This window comes from Myotis yumanensis, unplaced genomic scaffold (assembly GCF_028538775.1).
Source record: "Myotis yumanensis isolate MYYU_CA2020_CCGP unplaced genomic scaffold, mMyoYum1.0.hap1 SCAF_7, whole genome shotgun sequence".
Classification (NCBI taxonomy): domain Eukaryota; kingdom Metazoa; phylum Chordata; class Mammalia; order Chiroptera; family Vespertilionidae; genus Myotis; species Myotis yumanensis.
Genome location: NW_027223758.1, coordinates 30628728 through 30645314, shown reverse-complemented (window position 1 = coordinate 30645314; position 16587 = coordinate 30628728). Strand labels below are relative to the sequence as shown.

The window sequence follows — 16587 nt, the reverse complement described above, 5'->3', positions numbered from 1 at the left end:
CCTTTCCTCTCTGAAATCAGTAAAAAAAAATATTTAAAAAAATGAGTTACTGATTCAAAGCAATAAATAATCCCCCAAATATAGCCCAAGTCTCTGGGTTCAGCATTCAACATCCTTCCCAGCCAGATGGCAAACTCCCTTTCCACCTCATCTCTCCCTGCCCTGCCTTTTCCTTTCCCCCACCCAACACACCATGCCTCTCAGTGAGCCAACAGCCTTTACATTCTCTGAACCTATCCTCTCCTCAACCTGAAGACCTCACCTTGTGAATACTACAGCATTTGGCAATGTACCTGCTGGCTGGGTGACTGGTGCTCTCCCTGTTAGATTAATACCACTGTCTCCATCCCCACTTATGGATGGGGCCATGTTTTGCCCACTGTAGCTACCTGGAGTGTTTAGCATCCTGCCTTGCAATCATTAGGCTCTCCATAGATTGCTAGTGTTGTTGTTTTTTTAAACACATTTTGAATGTTTAAATAATTTTTGTATTACAAAGGTTCAACATGGATCCTGCACTGGGGCCACTGTGGCAACTGGGGAGAGTCACTCAATTGTTGGGTGGGCCCTGGCCAGGTAGCTCAGTTGGTTAGAGAATCATCCAGATACACCAAGGTTGTGGGTTCAATCCCTGCTCGGGGCACATATAGGAAGCAACCAATGAATGCATAAATAACTGGAACAACAAACTGATGTTTCTCTACTGGTGGCCTCATGTGCCCCTTTTCTGAGGCTCAGCTTGATTCAGGATATATGAAGCCATCCAGGGCTCATTGTTTTTACTTTTAAGCTTTTTGTTATGGGAAATTTTAAATATGTATAAAAATAGATGAGAATAACCTCTATGTACCCATTACTCAGCTTTAATAATTTTTCAACTCATGGCTAATCTTGTAAATAACCATTTTTTGAAAAGACAAGTTGCCTTATATGGCTCTCCAATCACAGGCTTGTCAATAATAGGCCTTGAAGGTGCATCAAAAGAGCAGCTGTGATAGAACCAAACTGAACTGGACTAGACTCTACTGGGAGCAAGTGGCATCAAAAGAGACCTGTTGGGCTGGGCTATGAAGATTAGGTACCCAGAACAGCATAACAAGCATTTTATAACTTGGAAATTACAAAAATCAAAACTTATCTGATTGGTTGGAATCAACAGTCTAGATTTCCTGATGTAGGGAAAATAATCTCACTATAAAACAGGGGCCATGCTGGCCAGGTAGCTCAGTTGGCTGGGGCATTATCTGTTCCTTCCCCCTCCTACTAAACTGTGGGCTCCCAGATGGCCTTCCAAACAATTCATGTGACTCCTACCTCCGGGTGACTCCAAGTGCCATTTGCTAACAGAAGTAGCAAAGTCACACTTTACTTGGAATTTAGGTTCTACAGCTAATGCTTATGATACCAAATGAGTCTAAATCACCCCTGACAAGCCCTCAGGAAGGCTCCACCCTGGAACCTGATGTTCTGTCTCCCCATCACCATCCACAGATAATTTCCTCCTAGACTGGAACACAAAGTTACCTCCTCCACCACCAGGCATCAGAGGAAGTAGGTGGTTTATGTTCAAGGGCCACCTTGCATAAGGAATACACATTTAAACACATGCCTCACCCTCAGCACAGCAGGATACTCATGCTATGAATAGTCCACAGGAACTAGAGCGACTGACCCTACAGGAGACACACATCTCCTATCTTACACCCACTCCCGAGCATATGGTCCTCACATCCACTAGTGGGTGGAATCACCCACACCATTTAGACTTGTCAAGTATGTACAGCTGAATTCATGTGATGTGCGGTATGAAGCAATGCTCCTCCACGGCACAATTCTATCCAGCTCAAGCAGGTCCTCCTCTTCCCTCCACCTGCCCCACAAGCAACTGGCCCTGCCTCTCACCCTCCCTGACCTCCCTCTTAAAGGCTAATGTTCCCTACGACTCTTTCCTTGGCACAGTTTATTACCTCTCTTCCTAAGGGCTCTCAGCTTCCTTCCTTTTATTTATTTTTTAAATGTTTTTATTGATTTCAGAGAGAGGAAGGGAGAAGGTGAGAGAAAGAAACATCAATGATGGGAGAGAATCTTTGATCGGCTGCCTCCTGCATGTCCCTACTGGGGACCAAGCTGGCAATCTGGGCATGTGCCCTGACCAGAAATCGAATCATGACCTCCTTGGTTCATGGTTTCATGCTCCACCACTGAGCCACACCAGCCGGGCTCAGCCTTCCTTAGGGCTCCTGAATCCATATAAAAACCAGAGGCCCAGTGCACAAAATGTGTGCACTTGGGGGTGGGGTGTCCCCTCAGCCCAGCCTGCGCCCTCTTGCAGTCCGGGAGCCCTCAGGGGATGTCGGACTGATGGCTTAGGCCCACTCCCAGCTGTCAATCAGACATCCTTAGCACTGCTGAGGAGGCAGGAGAGGCTCCCGCCACGACCACTGCGCTTGCCAACCGTGAGCCTGGCTGAGTGGCACTCCCCTTGTGGGAGAGCACTGACCACCAGCGGGCAGCTCCTGTGTTGAGTGTCTGCCCCCCTGGTGGTCAGTGCGCATCATAGCAACCAGTTGTTCTGCCATTTGGTTGATCTGCATATTAGGCTTTTATTATATAGGATGGTGAGACCTCCCTCCTCAGTTAGGGAAGACGTGGCCCAAGTGGTTTTTCACTTTTGCTCTTGGAAGGGTGAAGGAAGAACAGAAAGATCTCCTCCAGATCTTGGGAACTTGGCTTGTAGGATACGAAGGAACACAATAAATAACTGTTTTTTGTGTGCTTTTTGAATGAATGAATGCTTGATAAGAAGAGAACTTCCATTTGCTTCTATAGGACACTCCACCCTCTCTCCCACCCTCAATCCTCAGGTACTTTCTGAGGCTTAGATTTCACCTGCTCATTTGGGATCCCAGGCCAGGCCTTCTGCCACACCAAGCCACAACACGCTCAGCAGCACTCACATGCCTTTAATTTAGAACAGCCTAGCCACACTCCATCACTGCCCCATGGTGGAGAGGGATAAAGATGTATGGTCAGGTAGGCCGTGCCAGCTCTGAGTCCAAGAGGGAAGGCCTAGATCAGGCTGGGGCCTGAGTAGGGGGCTCCTGGCCCCAGGCGATGAGGGAGTTGCTGGCCTGAGCAAGCTCAGTGATGGACACCCGGCCCCGCTGTCGGATGAAGTTAGCCACAGCAGCCAGTTCCTCTGGGGTTATGTAGATGAACTTGCCCCGGTCGTCAATCACACCTGTGGGGACACGCAGGTTGTGGGGCTGAGCCTTCTGGGCCCTCCTCATCTGGCCTGAGATGCCCTCCCACCCCTTCATAACTGGCTCCAAGCCCTCCAGGCCTGCCTGCCCAGCCTTTCCTGGCTGCATCCAATCCTGGCTAGGAATCAAATCAGGCTTCCTTGCCTGTCCTGGTACCCTGAGCCATCCCTGGGTGGCACGTCCTCCTTCTAACAGTGTCCCCTGCTCAGGGTCCATCATTGCACACCGTTCCCCCGCCCTCGGTTATGATTCTGCCTCTACAACAAGTACCTGGAGCCCCCTGTGGTTAGGCACTCCCCAAAGCCAAGGCCTGTAGTGATTGATTCTCATCCTCTCACCTGTCAGAGTCCCCTCAGCCAGCAGGTCCTGAATGCGGTTTATGGTGTCCTGTGAGGAGAACAATTCTCAGAGTAGAGATGGGTGCTGCCATCCCCAGAAAAGGCACCTGCAACCTCCCTGCCACCATAGCCAAATCTCCTCCTCCCCACTCTCATGGCTGCTCCGCCACCCAATGTGGCTCTGCTTCTCTGGAGGGTATCAGGGAAGAAGAGGCTGGGGCCCTGCACGACCCCAAGAGAGGCACTTTTCCAACCAGGAGAGGAGCAGTGGTGACATGTGGCCATGAAGGCTGGTACAGCCTGTTTGCAAGAGTTGTCAAGGTAACTAGACTTGGGCTGCTTCAGTTACAGGGGCTGCTGGAGTGATAGGACTTTATTCTTTTCTTCTCTGCCTATTCTTCCATCTAGCAGAAAGGCAGGGTTCTAGCTTGGAAAAATGCCCCTTTGATATTTAAACAGAATGTGACTCCTCATTCATAAGATAAAAATATATTTGAAAACATAAACACACACACACACACACACACACACACACACACACACACACCAAAACCCCCACAGGATTCTTGGGGTGCCAAGAGAGTCCTCCTCTCTACTCCCTCCTGGTTGGGGCAGGGTAGAGGGGGCAACAAGACTCTCCATCTTTAGAGCAGGCCCTCTGACAGCCACACTCCACACAGCAGGCCATCTTCCAGGGCTTACCTGAGTCCGCAGGCCCACCTGGGAAGCCAGATCTTCCAAGAGCACAACCTTGGACTGCTACAAAGAGAGGGAGTAAAAGGAGGGAGGCTCAGTAGGCAAATCCCTCTCAACACAAACTGAGGTTTGCATTCTGATCTGATCTGCTTTGGGTGCCTGGGTAATTGTATTCTAGTAGATTCCTGTGGAAGAGCCGTAATCACCTCACACACTCTCCCAACCATGCATACACAGAGACACACACACTTATAAGCTCTCCCCTTCCCCTGCTTGTGGAGAGGTATCTGCCTAAAACTACCACCTGGCCCACAGGCTCCATCCTGGACTGGGCACCACACTGAGACAGACAGACAGACAGACACACACACACACACACACACATACACACACACACGTGGGGAGTCAAGCGCAGCTGCCACCTTCTCTGTAGCCAGCTGTATCGTTTTTAACATCACAGACAGGTTGGAAGGAGAAGCACCATAAGATGAAGGGATGGGGTGACAGTCACCAAAAATGATTTTAATTTTTTAAAAATATGTTTTTATTGATTTTAGAGAGAGAGGAAGGGAGAAGGAGAGAGAGAAAGAAACATGGATTGGCTGCCTCCTGCAAGCCCCTTACCGGGAATCGAGCCTGCAACCCAGGTATGTGCCCTGACTGCAATGGAACCGGTGACCTATCAGTGCATAGGATGATGCTCAACCAACTGAGCCATACCGGCCAGACTCAACCAAAAGCTATTTTAAAAAAACTGCCATACCAGCCAGACTCAACCAAAAGCTATTTTAAAAAAACTATCTCCAGGACTATTTGCTGAGGACCTGCCAGGGCAACACACTGAGAACGTGTGGGAAATACAATGGTGACCAAAACATTGAACTCACAGACGGACAGGGGAGACAGGCACGAATCTGGACACACACACACACACAGAATCTGGAAAAGGAGAGAGCAGATAAAAGGGTGCAACAAGCAGGGGTCTCAGTGGAGGCAGTATGGCTCATTCCCACCTTGCCTTTGCTTACCCCCCGTATGCCCAGAGACCCCCACACTTCTTCTCACCATCCTCTTCACACTGTCTGAGGCACTGGGCCCACCCTTAAAATAACTCTTGCTAACATTCTCAGTGCTTTCCACACACGCCATGTTCCACATGCTTCCCTCAAACCTTCAGCAGAGCCTTTAGTTCTGTGGGGGGCGTGTGGCTGAGAGTCCACTGCTGGGTCCTATACATGCATCTGCCCCTGCCTCCCCCACAAACAGACAGCATATGATGCTAGAGAAGGCAGCCTTGTGTGTTTCCGTGATTCTGTCATAGCAATTGAGCTGGGGGAGGAGTGACACAGTGACACCTCCCGGGCTGAGATGGCATGTGACTGTTCTAAATGCCAAACTGAATGTGCAAGCAGGGAGGCAAGCGAGCGGCAGTTGGACAGGGAACGGGCAAGCACAAGGTGACCTGGCCAGCTGGCCTCTACCTACAAAGCAGGGGGTGGGTGCTAGGTTCTCAGAGATAGCGCAGAGTGGGAACACAAATCACCCAGGTGGTCCCTGAGGTGCTGGGGCCAAAAATCAGCTTGGAAAAATAAACCAACAAAAAACCTAGCCCTGATCAGAAAGGAGAATGGACCGATTGACAAAAACCAGTCAGACCTATGCCTCACATAACTATGCTGGCACAATAATGTGCCACCAGTTCTGAGACACTAACAGGGCTCACCCTCTGGGAGCCGGGAGGGTGGGTGGGAGGGCTGGATTTTGAATGGCCTCCTTTTCCCTGCAGACAGAATCTCTGGGAAAATCAGCACAGGCTGGAAAGACCTCTAAGGTCCAGAAGAGCTTGGAGATCCACCAGAAAATGGTTCCTCCGGAGCCATGGAAAGTGAGGGCTGGAACTGCCTGGGCCTTTTCTCAGGTCTCTGGAGAGGACAGGGGGAGCTAAAGCTGACGGATGGCTTCCTGGAGGAAGGACACAGGGCCATGGTGCTGCCCACTGGGTAGATGGGGACAGAAAGCTCCAAACGGCAGCAGGGAAGTGTGAGAGATGTCCTGCCCAGGCTGCAGCCCTCACTCATGGGTGCCAGGGTGGAGAATGGGCTCCATCGGAGGGGAATGGGCACAGCCTGAGGGAACTTTCTCCCTCTTGGGAAACACCGGCCCCCAGACTGTGAGCCCAGCCCCTAGCTGCTGGGAGGCATCTAAACCCTGCTCTCTTTCAGGAGGTGGGGGAGGATTATGCAAGCCCTGGTTCCTTGGCACCCCCTAGTCCCACCCCCACCCCCGCTCCCTCTGCACTCCATCCCTCAGCCGCCTCTGCTCCTCTGAGCTGCTCTTGAAAACCTCTCGAATCCTTCTCGGGAGAGGAGAAGTTGCTTAGCAGCAAAGCAGAGCAGGACAGTGCTTATGCTTATGCAACCCAGAGCAGCACCTGGGCGGCCTGTGCATAGAAGGGGACACACCTGCCACCCACCCTAGATCCCAAAGGAAGCAGCATCATTTCCACCCCCACCCCCAAGACCCAAGTTCAAGGTCAGGAACACACGGCAGTGGAGACTCTGGGTGACAGAACTGACAGAAAACACATGTGAAGACACCTGAAAATACAGTGACTCACTGAGCACGGGGTCTGAAGAGCAGGGAAACTGTCAAACCCTGAGTGTGAGGAAGCAATCAAAGGCTCATGCCTCCCACACAGACCCAGATCCTTCTCCACCTTCGGGGTCAGAGAAGAGACACTCCTGGCCGGGACCCTGGCAGCTCAGCCCCTCTCAGTCCTACTGTCCACACCTGCATGAGCTTGAAACTCCTACAGCCCCACTCGGATCTGTTCCCTCTGGGCCTTGAGAACACATACCTCTCTCTCTCTCTCTCTCTCTCTCTCTCTCTCTCTCTCTCTCTCACACACACACACACACACACACACACACACACACACACACACGGCAGGTGGCTTCTTACCTTGATGTAGTTGATGAACTCTGTCAGGAAGCTGTGGGACTAAAGGACCAGAGAAACCAGAGTGAGTGTTGCCCTTGCAGAGGCTGCAGGGGTCTATGCTTGCCCACCTGCCCACCTGAGTGCCACCTGCCCATGTGCTTGCTTGTGTGCCTGCCCAACCACCTGCATGTGCCACCACCTTCACCAGCAGCACAGCCTCCCACAATGAGGGTTTTGGAAGCACCACCTCTCCTGAGGACAAGGCCTCTCGCTGCTAGAGCCTGCTGGTCACCATGCCCACCCATCTCTCACTGCCTATCTGGGGAGGCAGGTGAGGAGCAGCAGGGTGTCTGGGATGTGATGGCCAGGCCTGCTTTGGTGGGTGCAGGGAGGGTTTCGAAGGAGTGGCAGGCCCACCTGTTCCTCAGTCATGGTCTCGCTCACGCCCTCCTCCTCCACCACGAAGGCCTCCTTCAGTTTCAGGTACTCCTCATGCTCCCGCTGGGCCTGCTCCTCCCGGGCTTTCCTCTCCTCCTCCTCCTGTGGACACAGAGTGGGCAAGAGTCAGGTATTTGGGCACAGGTGCTCACCCCATCCCTGTTCTGGTCCCTGCTGCCCCCACAGGGCACCAGGTCATACAGCTCAGCCCTTTCTTAGGGACAGAGCTCCTTCAAGACCCCGATCCCTCCGGCCCCCATGTTGGACAGAAGGCAGAGGCCCCTCTTCTCATAGTTCTATGTCCCCTCCCACAATATTCTCCAATCACCCTCTCCCTCTCTCTTCCTGTCATGTTCAAACAAGCACCTAAGGCTTCATATCCTCACCATCCATTCACACTCCGGCCCACTCTATCTGGCTTCTGTGTACCCAGCTCCTCTGAAACAACTGCTACCATCTCGCCCATGCTCTTAATCCCACCAAATCCAAAGGACAACCATCACCCTCCCAGTCCTGTCTTCTCGGTGGTATTGGGCAGAGTTGACCTCTCCCTCTTTCTTCCTGTGGCTTCCAGACCCCTCCTCTCCTGTACTTCCTCCTGCTCCTCCGCCGTTCTTTCTGCCTCCTCCCTTTTCCATTCTTTCTCCATGCCCACAGCATCAATAACCATTTTCTTGCCAGTGGCTGCCAGTTGTATCCCTGCCCAAATCTCTACTCCCAAGCACATGACTGCCCACATGACACACTCATTGGGCTGTCACACAGGCACCTCAAATTGAATTATGTTCTAGAACAGCGGTTCTCAACCTGTGGGCTGCGACCCCTTTGGGGGTTGAACGACCCATTCACAGGGGTCGCCTAAATACATCCTGCATATCAGATATTTACATTACGATTCATTAACAGTAGCAAAATTACAGTTATGAAGTAGCAACGAAAATAATTTTATGGTTGGGGCTCACCACAACATGAGGAACTATATTAAAGGGTCGCAGCATTAGGAAGGTTGAGAACCAGTTCTAGAAGGACCCTGTGATCTATTCCCCACATGTCTGATCCTCCTCCTGAGTCCCTGGCTCAGTGAGTCACACAGTCCTCTGGCCAGTGGCCCCAGACAGAAATGAGGTCCCATCTCCACTTCTTTCTTTAACTTCCAGAAAGCATCTCAGTCCATCCATCATCACCATCACCTCGTACAACAACCTCCCCCCAACCTAATCCATTTCCTAGAGCTCTCAGAAAGATCTTTTCAAAACGCGAAGCTCAAGTGGGGACAGGGAATATCTGATGAGCCTTGAGCACCTTGCAGTGCCCAAAGTAAGAAAACAGTGAGAGTATGTCAAAGGCACACAGCAGCCAACCTTGGAACAATCGCACCAACAAAATAGATAAAATAGTACTGGATTACAAGACAAAGTACAAAATAAATAGTCATAAGTCCATGAAGGTAAAAATAAACAGTTGAGTATATAAACAGAGAAGAAAAGATAAATCACCCTTACAAAAGAATTCCAAATACTTTTTAAAAAAATATGGAAGAAACGCTTCACGAATCTGCGTGTCATCCTTGCTAATCTTCTATGTATCATTCCAATTTTACTAGTAGTACATGTGCTGCCGAAGCGAGCACCCCGAATGCTTTTTGTAGATGCTCTCTAAACGAGGCTGCGCATAAATCCCCACCCCTTAAGGGTGGCTTGTGCACAGTGAGTTGTTTACGAAGAAGTATGGGAAGGAAAGAGTAACATTACAGGGGAGAAATTTTGTTTCTTAAATTCTAATTCTCCCTAAGAGCTTTCCATCTTTTTTAAAAAAACGTTTTTATTGATTTTTAGAGAGAGAGCAAGGGAGAGGGAGAGAGGGATAGAAACATCGATGTGAGAGAAGCATCATTGATTGGCTGCCTCCTGCACATCCCCTACTGGGAATGTGCCCTGACCGGGAATTGAACCCATGACCTCTTGGTTCATGAATCAACGCTCAACTACTGAGACACAGCGGTTGGGGTACAGTGGAGAAATTTGACAAAACCCCAGCCAGGTGATCTAGGTTAACATCACTAGTGACCCGTCAAGTTGATAACATGTACCATTGATATGTTGTGTTTAAGATGGCACTTCACCTGTGGTCTTCCTGCCAGAAACCCATAACCTCAGTCTAACCATGAGAAAAACATCAGCCAAATGCAAATTGAGGAACACTGTACAACATACTTCCCCAGCCCTCTTCAAACAATCAAGTTAATCAAAAGCAAGGGAAGTCTGAAAAACTGTCACAACCCAGAAGAGCCTAAGAAGACATGACAACCAAGTGTAACGAGGTCTTTTGGATATGATCCTGGAAACGAAAAAGGATACTGGGGGGAAACTAATAAAATCTGAATAATGTGTGGGGTTTAGTTAGTAATAATGCATCCATATTAGTTGTGAGAAATATGCCACGATAGGTAAGATGTCAATAACAGGGAAACTGAGTGAGTGAGAGAAGAGCCCCAGGATATTGAAGGTGCATTAGCCAGAGTCAATACTTACAAAGGTGAAAACACCCTCATGCTAATGCCTCCCTGTGCTGTGTTCTGGTCCCTTCCCCTCACTACAGCACCCACAGCCAGGCTTTCTGCCATCCTGAACAATGAGGCCCGTCAGAGCCTGAAGGCACAAAGCTATGGGGTCTTCCCAGCTGGGGCAGCCCTGGCTCTTACCCTGTATCACATCACATCTTTGTGATATTCCCTTTCTTGGGTACCTGGTTCTCAGAAGGAAGAAAGCATCTGGCAAACAAATGGTCATTAACAACCTTTATTGCTGTGGCCCTCATCCCTGAGCATCTCTTCTATGCCAGGCCCTAAACAGGACCTGGCTCAGGCAGGGCCCACCATCTCTCACAGTGACCTGCAATAGCCTCAAGGCCCTCAGGATCTAGACTCCCCCCCACCCTTACCTCTTTGACCCCTCTCCTTGCTTACCCTGCTCTAGCCACTCTCACCACCTCAATGTTCTTCAAGTAGACCAGGTATGACAATACAACACAGGCATAAAAATTCCCATCTCAGCCCTAACCGGTTTGGCTCAGTGCATAGAGCGTCGGCCTGCGGACTGAGGGGTCCCGGGTTCGATTCCCGTCAGGGGCATGTGCCTTGGTTGTGGGCATGTCCCCAGTGGGGGGTGTGCAGGAGGCGGCTGATGTTTCTCTCTCATCAATGTTTCTAGCTCTCTGTCCCTCTTCCTTCCTCTCTGTAAAAAATCAATAAAATATATTTTAAAAAAAATTCCCATCTCAGGCTCTGCTTTTCAGCAGTAGCTTTACACGGACTGCACCTAGAACCCAGGGCCAAGTAAACCGGGCCTGCCCCTGCACCTGGTCTATGGCCCATCTTCTGGGTTGGAGGAGTTGGGGAGCTGCATGGGAAACAAGGCTGCCTAGTCAGGTGTCAGAGTCAGGATTTAGGGTTGGCCTCACCTTCTGTTTCTCCTCCAGCCGAAGCCGCTCCTCCTCCTTCTTCCACTCTGCCTCACGCTGGGACTCAAGGCGTTTCCGCTCCTCACGCTCAGCTTCCTCTGCCTGGAGAAAGGTCTTCATAGGGGCACATCCCCAACCCCAGCTAGAGGTTGCCCAACTCCCAAACAGGCCAGGGCAGACAATGCCTGGGCCAGGCCACAGACCGAGGCTGCAGGAGACAAAGCCGGCAAGCAGCAAACACCAGCCCAGCATGCAAAGATCCTCAAAGGGAGGGTCCACCACAGGGCCCTTTCCCACTTCCCAGAGCTGCACCCCACCCCTCTTGCTTGCCTCTCGCTGGGCTTTTCGTGCTTGTTTCTCCTCCAGTTTCCGTAGTTTCTTGGCTCCAATTTTCCCTGACAGGTGAGTTTCCACGGGCTTCTCACTGTCTTCTTCCTCGTGGGCTAAGCGTGGTTAGAGAGACACTTCAGGTCCTGGCTAGAGAGGACTGATGATGGATCCACCCCACCCCTTGTCCCTGTCCCTTTCACCCACCTGCAAGTCACTAGCCCAGCTCTGCCCTCCAGAGGCATCTGCCATGAATGCAGAAATTTAAACTCCAGGTGTACGCGTATTAGGGGTGGTGGTAGGGTGTGGGGACCAGAGGGCAAGGGAAGAGATAACTTTAGGTGCTGCATAGCCATAGAGGGAGGCACCAGGTTCCAATATCTGAATGCCTGCAAATCACAGGCAGGACTGTCTGGGCTTGCAGTTGTCTGTTTTCTGTCTCTGAGCCAAAGCGCCAGGGAAGGAAGTCCCAGGGGAAATTTATCCCCATCCCCTCTCCCTCCCATCTCAAGTCTCAAATCATCTTCACTGTAATCAGAACTGCTGAGGGTTCTGGGCTCAGCCCCTGGCCAGGGTTATCCCTTTGACCCACCAGATCCAAAGCAAAAAGACAGCCCAAACCCCAGGATTACCCCAGGCCAAAGGCTCTGAAAGTTAAAGACCCGCTGGTTCCTGAGTAGCAAGGATGTTTGACTCCAAGTCTGAGACAGGAGGCATGGTGCAACTAAAGTGGCTAATTTCCAAAGGTACAAGGGCAAAAGCCCCAAATGCTTCCTCCTCAGTCTCAAGCCAGCTATAGAGCACTGGAAAGGGATATTCTTTTACATAATCCTAAGGGCTCTCTGTTGGTCTCCCAGCACCAGGGATATAGAGGCTCCTGTCAAAAGAATATTTCTATCCTCAAACGCTTCTCAGGTTATGGGCGACTCCACTCCAGGAACTGCAGAAGCTCTTAGCCAGGAACTCCGGCTCTGGGGTGAGGCCCTCGGGGAAAGAATATGCCCACACCAGGAAGGGTGCCGGAATATAAGGAGTGGGCTGAGAAGCTCTTGTGGTCAATCTAAAGATCCCTGCCCTCCTGCTTGGACACTGAGAACCACGGTGAAGGAAAAGGGAGTTGGCCCAATGAAATAAGGGTCAGGATCCAGAACTTCTGGTCCCAAGTCTGGCCACACCCCATCGGATGGCTCCCAGACATCCCTCCCACACTGGCTCCACATCCTATCCTTCTACCCAGCTTTTGGAGCCCTCTCTTCCCCTGAACCAGTTCCTTCCCCTACAGGCTGTGGCCCCACTCACCTGGGATGACAGCCTCATCCTCATTCTCGTCCACCTCCAACCTGGCCGCCCGCTGGGCTTGACGCTGGGCCTGCAGGCGGCTGCCCAGGTCCCTGCGGCGCCGGGGTCTAGCCCCAGCCCTCTGCTCCTCGGGCTGGGCCACTCGGCCTGCTATTACTGTCTCTTCTCCATTGTGCACTGGTTCTTGGTCGGCTGTAGGAAGAGAGGAACCATAACGCTGTCGGCAGCCCAACCCCCCTGATGGCAGGGGAGCAACATCCCAAAAGTCTCATCCCCCTCAACTCAACTTCCTCCAGGCTCCTAAGACCCAGAGCACCAATCCCACCTTTTCAGACCACTGAGACATTTACAACCCAGAGCCACACCTTGGTCCTATGAGCAAGATCACCCTTTGCCTCTTGCCTGTGTTAATACCTTTCCCCTCAAGGTTCCACCTTTCCAGCTGGCCCATCAGATTACCACCCTGATGGAGCAAGATGGGGCTGAAGCTCTAGCTCCCCCAGGAAAACCACCTGGACCCATCCAGAGCTCACCCGCATGCCCTCTGCAGGACTGTATTTATTTATTTATTTATTTATTTATAAATATATTTTATTGATTTTTTACAGAGAGGAAGGGAGAGGAATAGAGAGTTAGAAACATTGATGAGAGAGATACATCTATCAGCTGCCTCCTGCAAACCCCCTTACTGGGGATGTGCCCACAACCAAGGTACATCATGCCCTTGACCCGAATCGAACCTGGGACCCTTCAGTCTGCAGACCGATGCTCTATCCACTGAGCCAAACCGGTTAGGGCTAGGACTGCATTTATTTCTTGCATAACACCCCCTAAACGCCATGGTTTTATCTGGCATCTCAACCAGAGAGCCCACGGTGGGGGGGGTGGGGGGGGGGCTGTCTTTCCTCCCAGGAAGATCTGTTGGCTATCTGCTTACCTCAGCTTCTCTCCCCTGCCCCTGGAGCATGCAGGTGCTCCGAGTAGCTTCTGGGCCAGAGAAGGGGAGAGACATTATAGACAAAGCCATATGCGGACAAGAGGTGGGGTGAGGAATGACGGTGTATCTGTTCTATGCCCTGGCGATGCATGACATGATCTTCGGATCGGAGTGCAGAACAGGGGGGAGGAGGGTGCATGGGTGTCTTTTTGAGAGGGAAAAGAGAGAGCTTCATTCCAGGTAGTTCTCTGAGTCGCCTCGTGCTCTCTCCAGCTGGTGGGTAGGCAGGAAACACTCAGGTGCCCACTTCTTGGCACCCGCTCCGGAGCCAGCTTTTGGGGGGGGGGACGGGACTCCTGCGGCCTCTCCTCCGGGCGCAGCGGGGGATCGCCCCAATGAGAGATGGCAGTGTTGTCCGCCAGGGCCCAGCCCCTCTGGGCCAGTAGGTCTGGAGTGCCTGGGCCCGGGAGAGCCGTGTAGGACGCCGCTATCCCGCCCGCGGGTTCCAGCACCGCGGTTCCCAGCGGATCGCGTACGTCTACGTTAGCGCAGGAGCAGCCGGACGCGGGCGGGCGCTGCGGCCGCCGAGAAGCTCGTCAGCCCCGCCGGCGTGCAGGCGCATGCGCAGGAGCCGCGGCGCGACGGCTCACCCAGGCTCAGGAGGCCGGAAGCGCGGCCCCGCCGGCCCTGGCGCGGCGACATCTCCTACCTGCTGCCGCTCCGCCTTGTCTGCGAGTCAGGAAGAAGATAAGGCCGACCAGCAGAGCCGCCGCCACCAGGTACACCACGGCGGCCACCATGTCAACGGCTTCCTGCGTGGGGCTAGCGCGTCCACCCGGAGGCCCGGGATCTCCCAGGCCCCGCCCAACGCCCCCATGGCCCCGCCCCGCCCCATCCTAGACCCCGCCCACCACTCTGGTCCCCGCTCAGGCCGCACGTTTCACCAAGAGACCGTAATTTTTTATTTTAAAATGAATTTTGAAAAGATGCTTGGAGTAGTGCCTGATAGTTCGTAAGGGCTCCAAAAGTGCTGGTTATTATTATCCTCACGGGTTGTATGCCACAGTAAGATAGATAGATAAATAAATAAATAAAATGAATTTGGGGGGCATAAAAAAAGGTTAAGTGGAAATTACTGCAAACGTAATGTGCAGTGTGATAACATTAATATATGTTTTTAAAGCACCAAACAATACCATATAGTGTTTATGGAAACATACTATGTGGAAAAAGTACAAAAACATATTTAGGATAATACATACGAACTTCAGCATGGCGGTTACCTTTGGGGAGGGAAGAAGATGGGTGAGATTAAAGGCAGAACTGTGCCTGTATCTGTAACATTTGATTTCGTTGAAAGGGTGACGGGGAGAGACCAAATCTTCCATTTAAATAACGATATACTTTTTGTACTCAGACCTTCCAATTGTAGACCTATTTTTAAATAAAATTAGCTTTATTAAGTTGTACAAAAAATAGTGATCCAGTTTTCCATAGTGAACTCTTGGAAATTAAACACCCACAGGAATTTAAATATCCCTTTAATTGTTAACAATTTATAGAGAAAATGGGACAAGTTATATCTTGATAAAGTTGTTTAAAAAAACAACTGGGGGCTCTGGCCTGATAACTCAGAACATTGATCCAATACACCAACGTTGTGGGTTCAATCCCTGACCAGAGCACGTGTAAGAATCAACTGATGAATGAATAAATAAGTGGAACAACAAATCGATGTTTCTCCTTCTCTCTCTCTCTCTCTCTCTTTCTCTTTCTCTCTCCCCCTTCCTTTCTTTCTCTCTAAATCAATACATTATTTAAAGATTTAAGGAAAAAAACACAACTGGGGACAGGCTCTTTCCAGCAGGCACCAAGCCATCTCTCAGGACAACTGGCATAAGTGCCACAAGACTGGGCATAAGAGAAATCCCTACCACAAGAAGCAAAAATATGAGCTAGGACATCCTGCTGCCAACACTAAGATCCCCCCCCCCCCCCCCACATACATTCAGTCTGTGTGGGGGGGAGGCAACAAGAAGTACCATGCCTTGAAGCTGGGCATGGGCAACTTCTCCTGGGTCTCAGAGTGCTGTGGGCACAAAACAAGGATTATTGATGTTGTCTACAATGCACCCAACAACAAAATGGTCTGTACCAAGACTCCTGTAAAACACTGCATCATGCTCATTGACAGCACACCCTACTGACAGTAGTACCAGTCCCACAATGCACTGCCCCCCTGGGCTGCAAGAGGGGGGCCAAGCTGACTTGTGAGGAGGAAGAGATTTTAAACAAACAAACAAACAAACAAACAAATCAAAAGTCAAGCCCTACACAGTTTGGCTCAGGCCCTGGCCCGGGCTCCTGTGGGAGGCAACCAATTGATGTGTTTCTCTCACATGGATGTTTCTCTTTGTCTTCCCCTCTCTCTTCTACTCTCCCTAAAAATCAATGGACAAATATCTTGGGTGAGGATTAACAACAACAAAAATAAGTCAGAAGAAATATGATGATGAAGGGAAAAAGAATGCCAAAATCAGTAGCCTTCTAGAAGAGCAGTTCCAGCAGGGCAAGCTTCTTCTTTTTTTTAATATATATTCTTATTGATTTCAGAAAGGAAGGGAGAGGGAGAGAGAGAAACATCAATGATGAGAGAGAATCATTGATCGGCTGCCTCCTGCGTGCCTCCTACCAGGGATCAAGCCTGCAACCCAAGCATTGGGAATTGAACCTGGTTCATAGGTTGACGGTCAACCACGAGCCACGCCCAGCCAGGCAGGTCAGGTTTCTCGCGTGCATCGCTTCAAGACCAGACCAATGAGGCTGAGCAGATGGTTACGTGTTCAAGGGCAAGGAGCTGGAGTTCTAGCTGAAGAAAATCAAGGCCTAA

The 16587-nt window shown here is 50.9% G+C and overlaps 1 protein-coding gene and 2 pseudogenes across 1 annotated transcript; 1 reads left to right on the top strand and 2 right to left on the bottom strand.

Moving 5' to 3' along the window:
• Positions 1–2943: 2943 nt before the first annotated feature.
• On the bottom strand, positions 2944–14560 carry DDRGK1 (DDRGK domain containing 1). Its single transcript, XM_070420003.1, has 9 exons — positions 14407–14560; positions 12761–12952; positions 11465–11577; positions 11135–11236; positions 7655–7777; positions 7259–7297; positions 4304–4360; positions 3602–3650; positions 2944–3241 (listed from the first exon to the last, which is right to left on the bottom strand). The coding sequence occupies exons 1-9, from the start codon at positions 14495–14497 to the stop codon at positions 3075–3077; spliced, it is 933 nt and encodes a 310-aa protein (XP_070276104.1). The 5' UTR covers positions 14498–14560; the 3' UTR covers positions 2944–3074.
• On the bottom strand, positions 9202–9290 carry LOC139014733 (U6 spliceosomal RNA; annotated as a pseudogene).
• A 123-nt stretch (positions 14561–14683) lies between the features above and the next one.
• On the top strand, positions 14684–16587 carry LOC139014371 (small ribosomal subunit protein eS8-like; annotated as a pseudogene).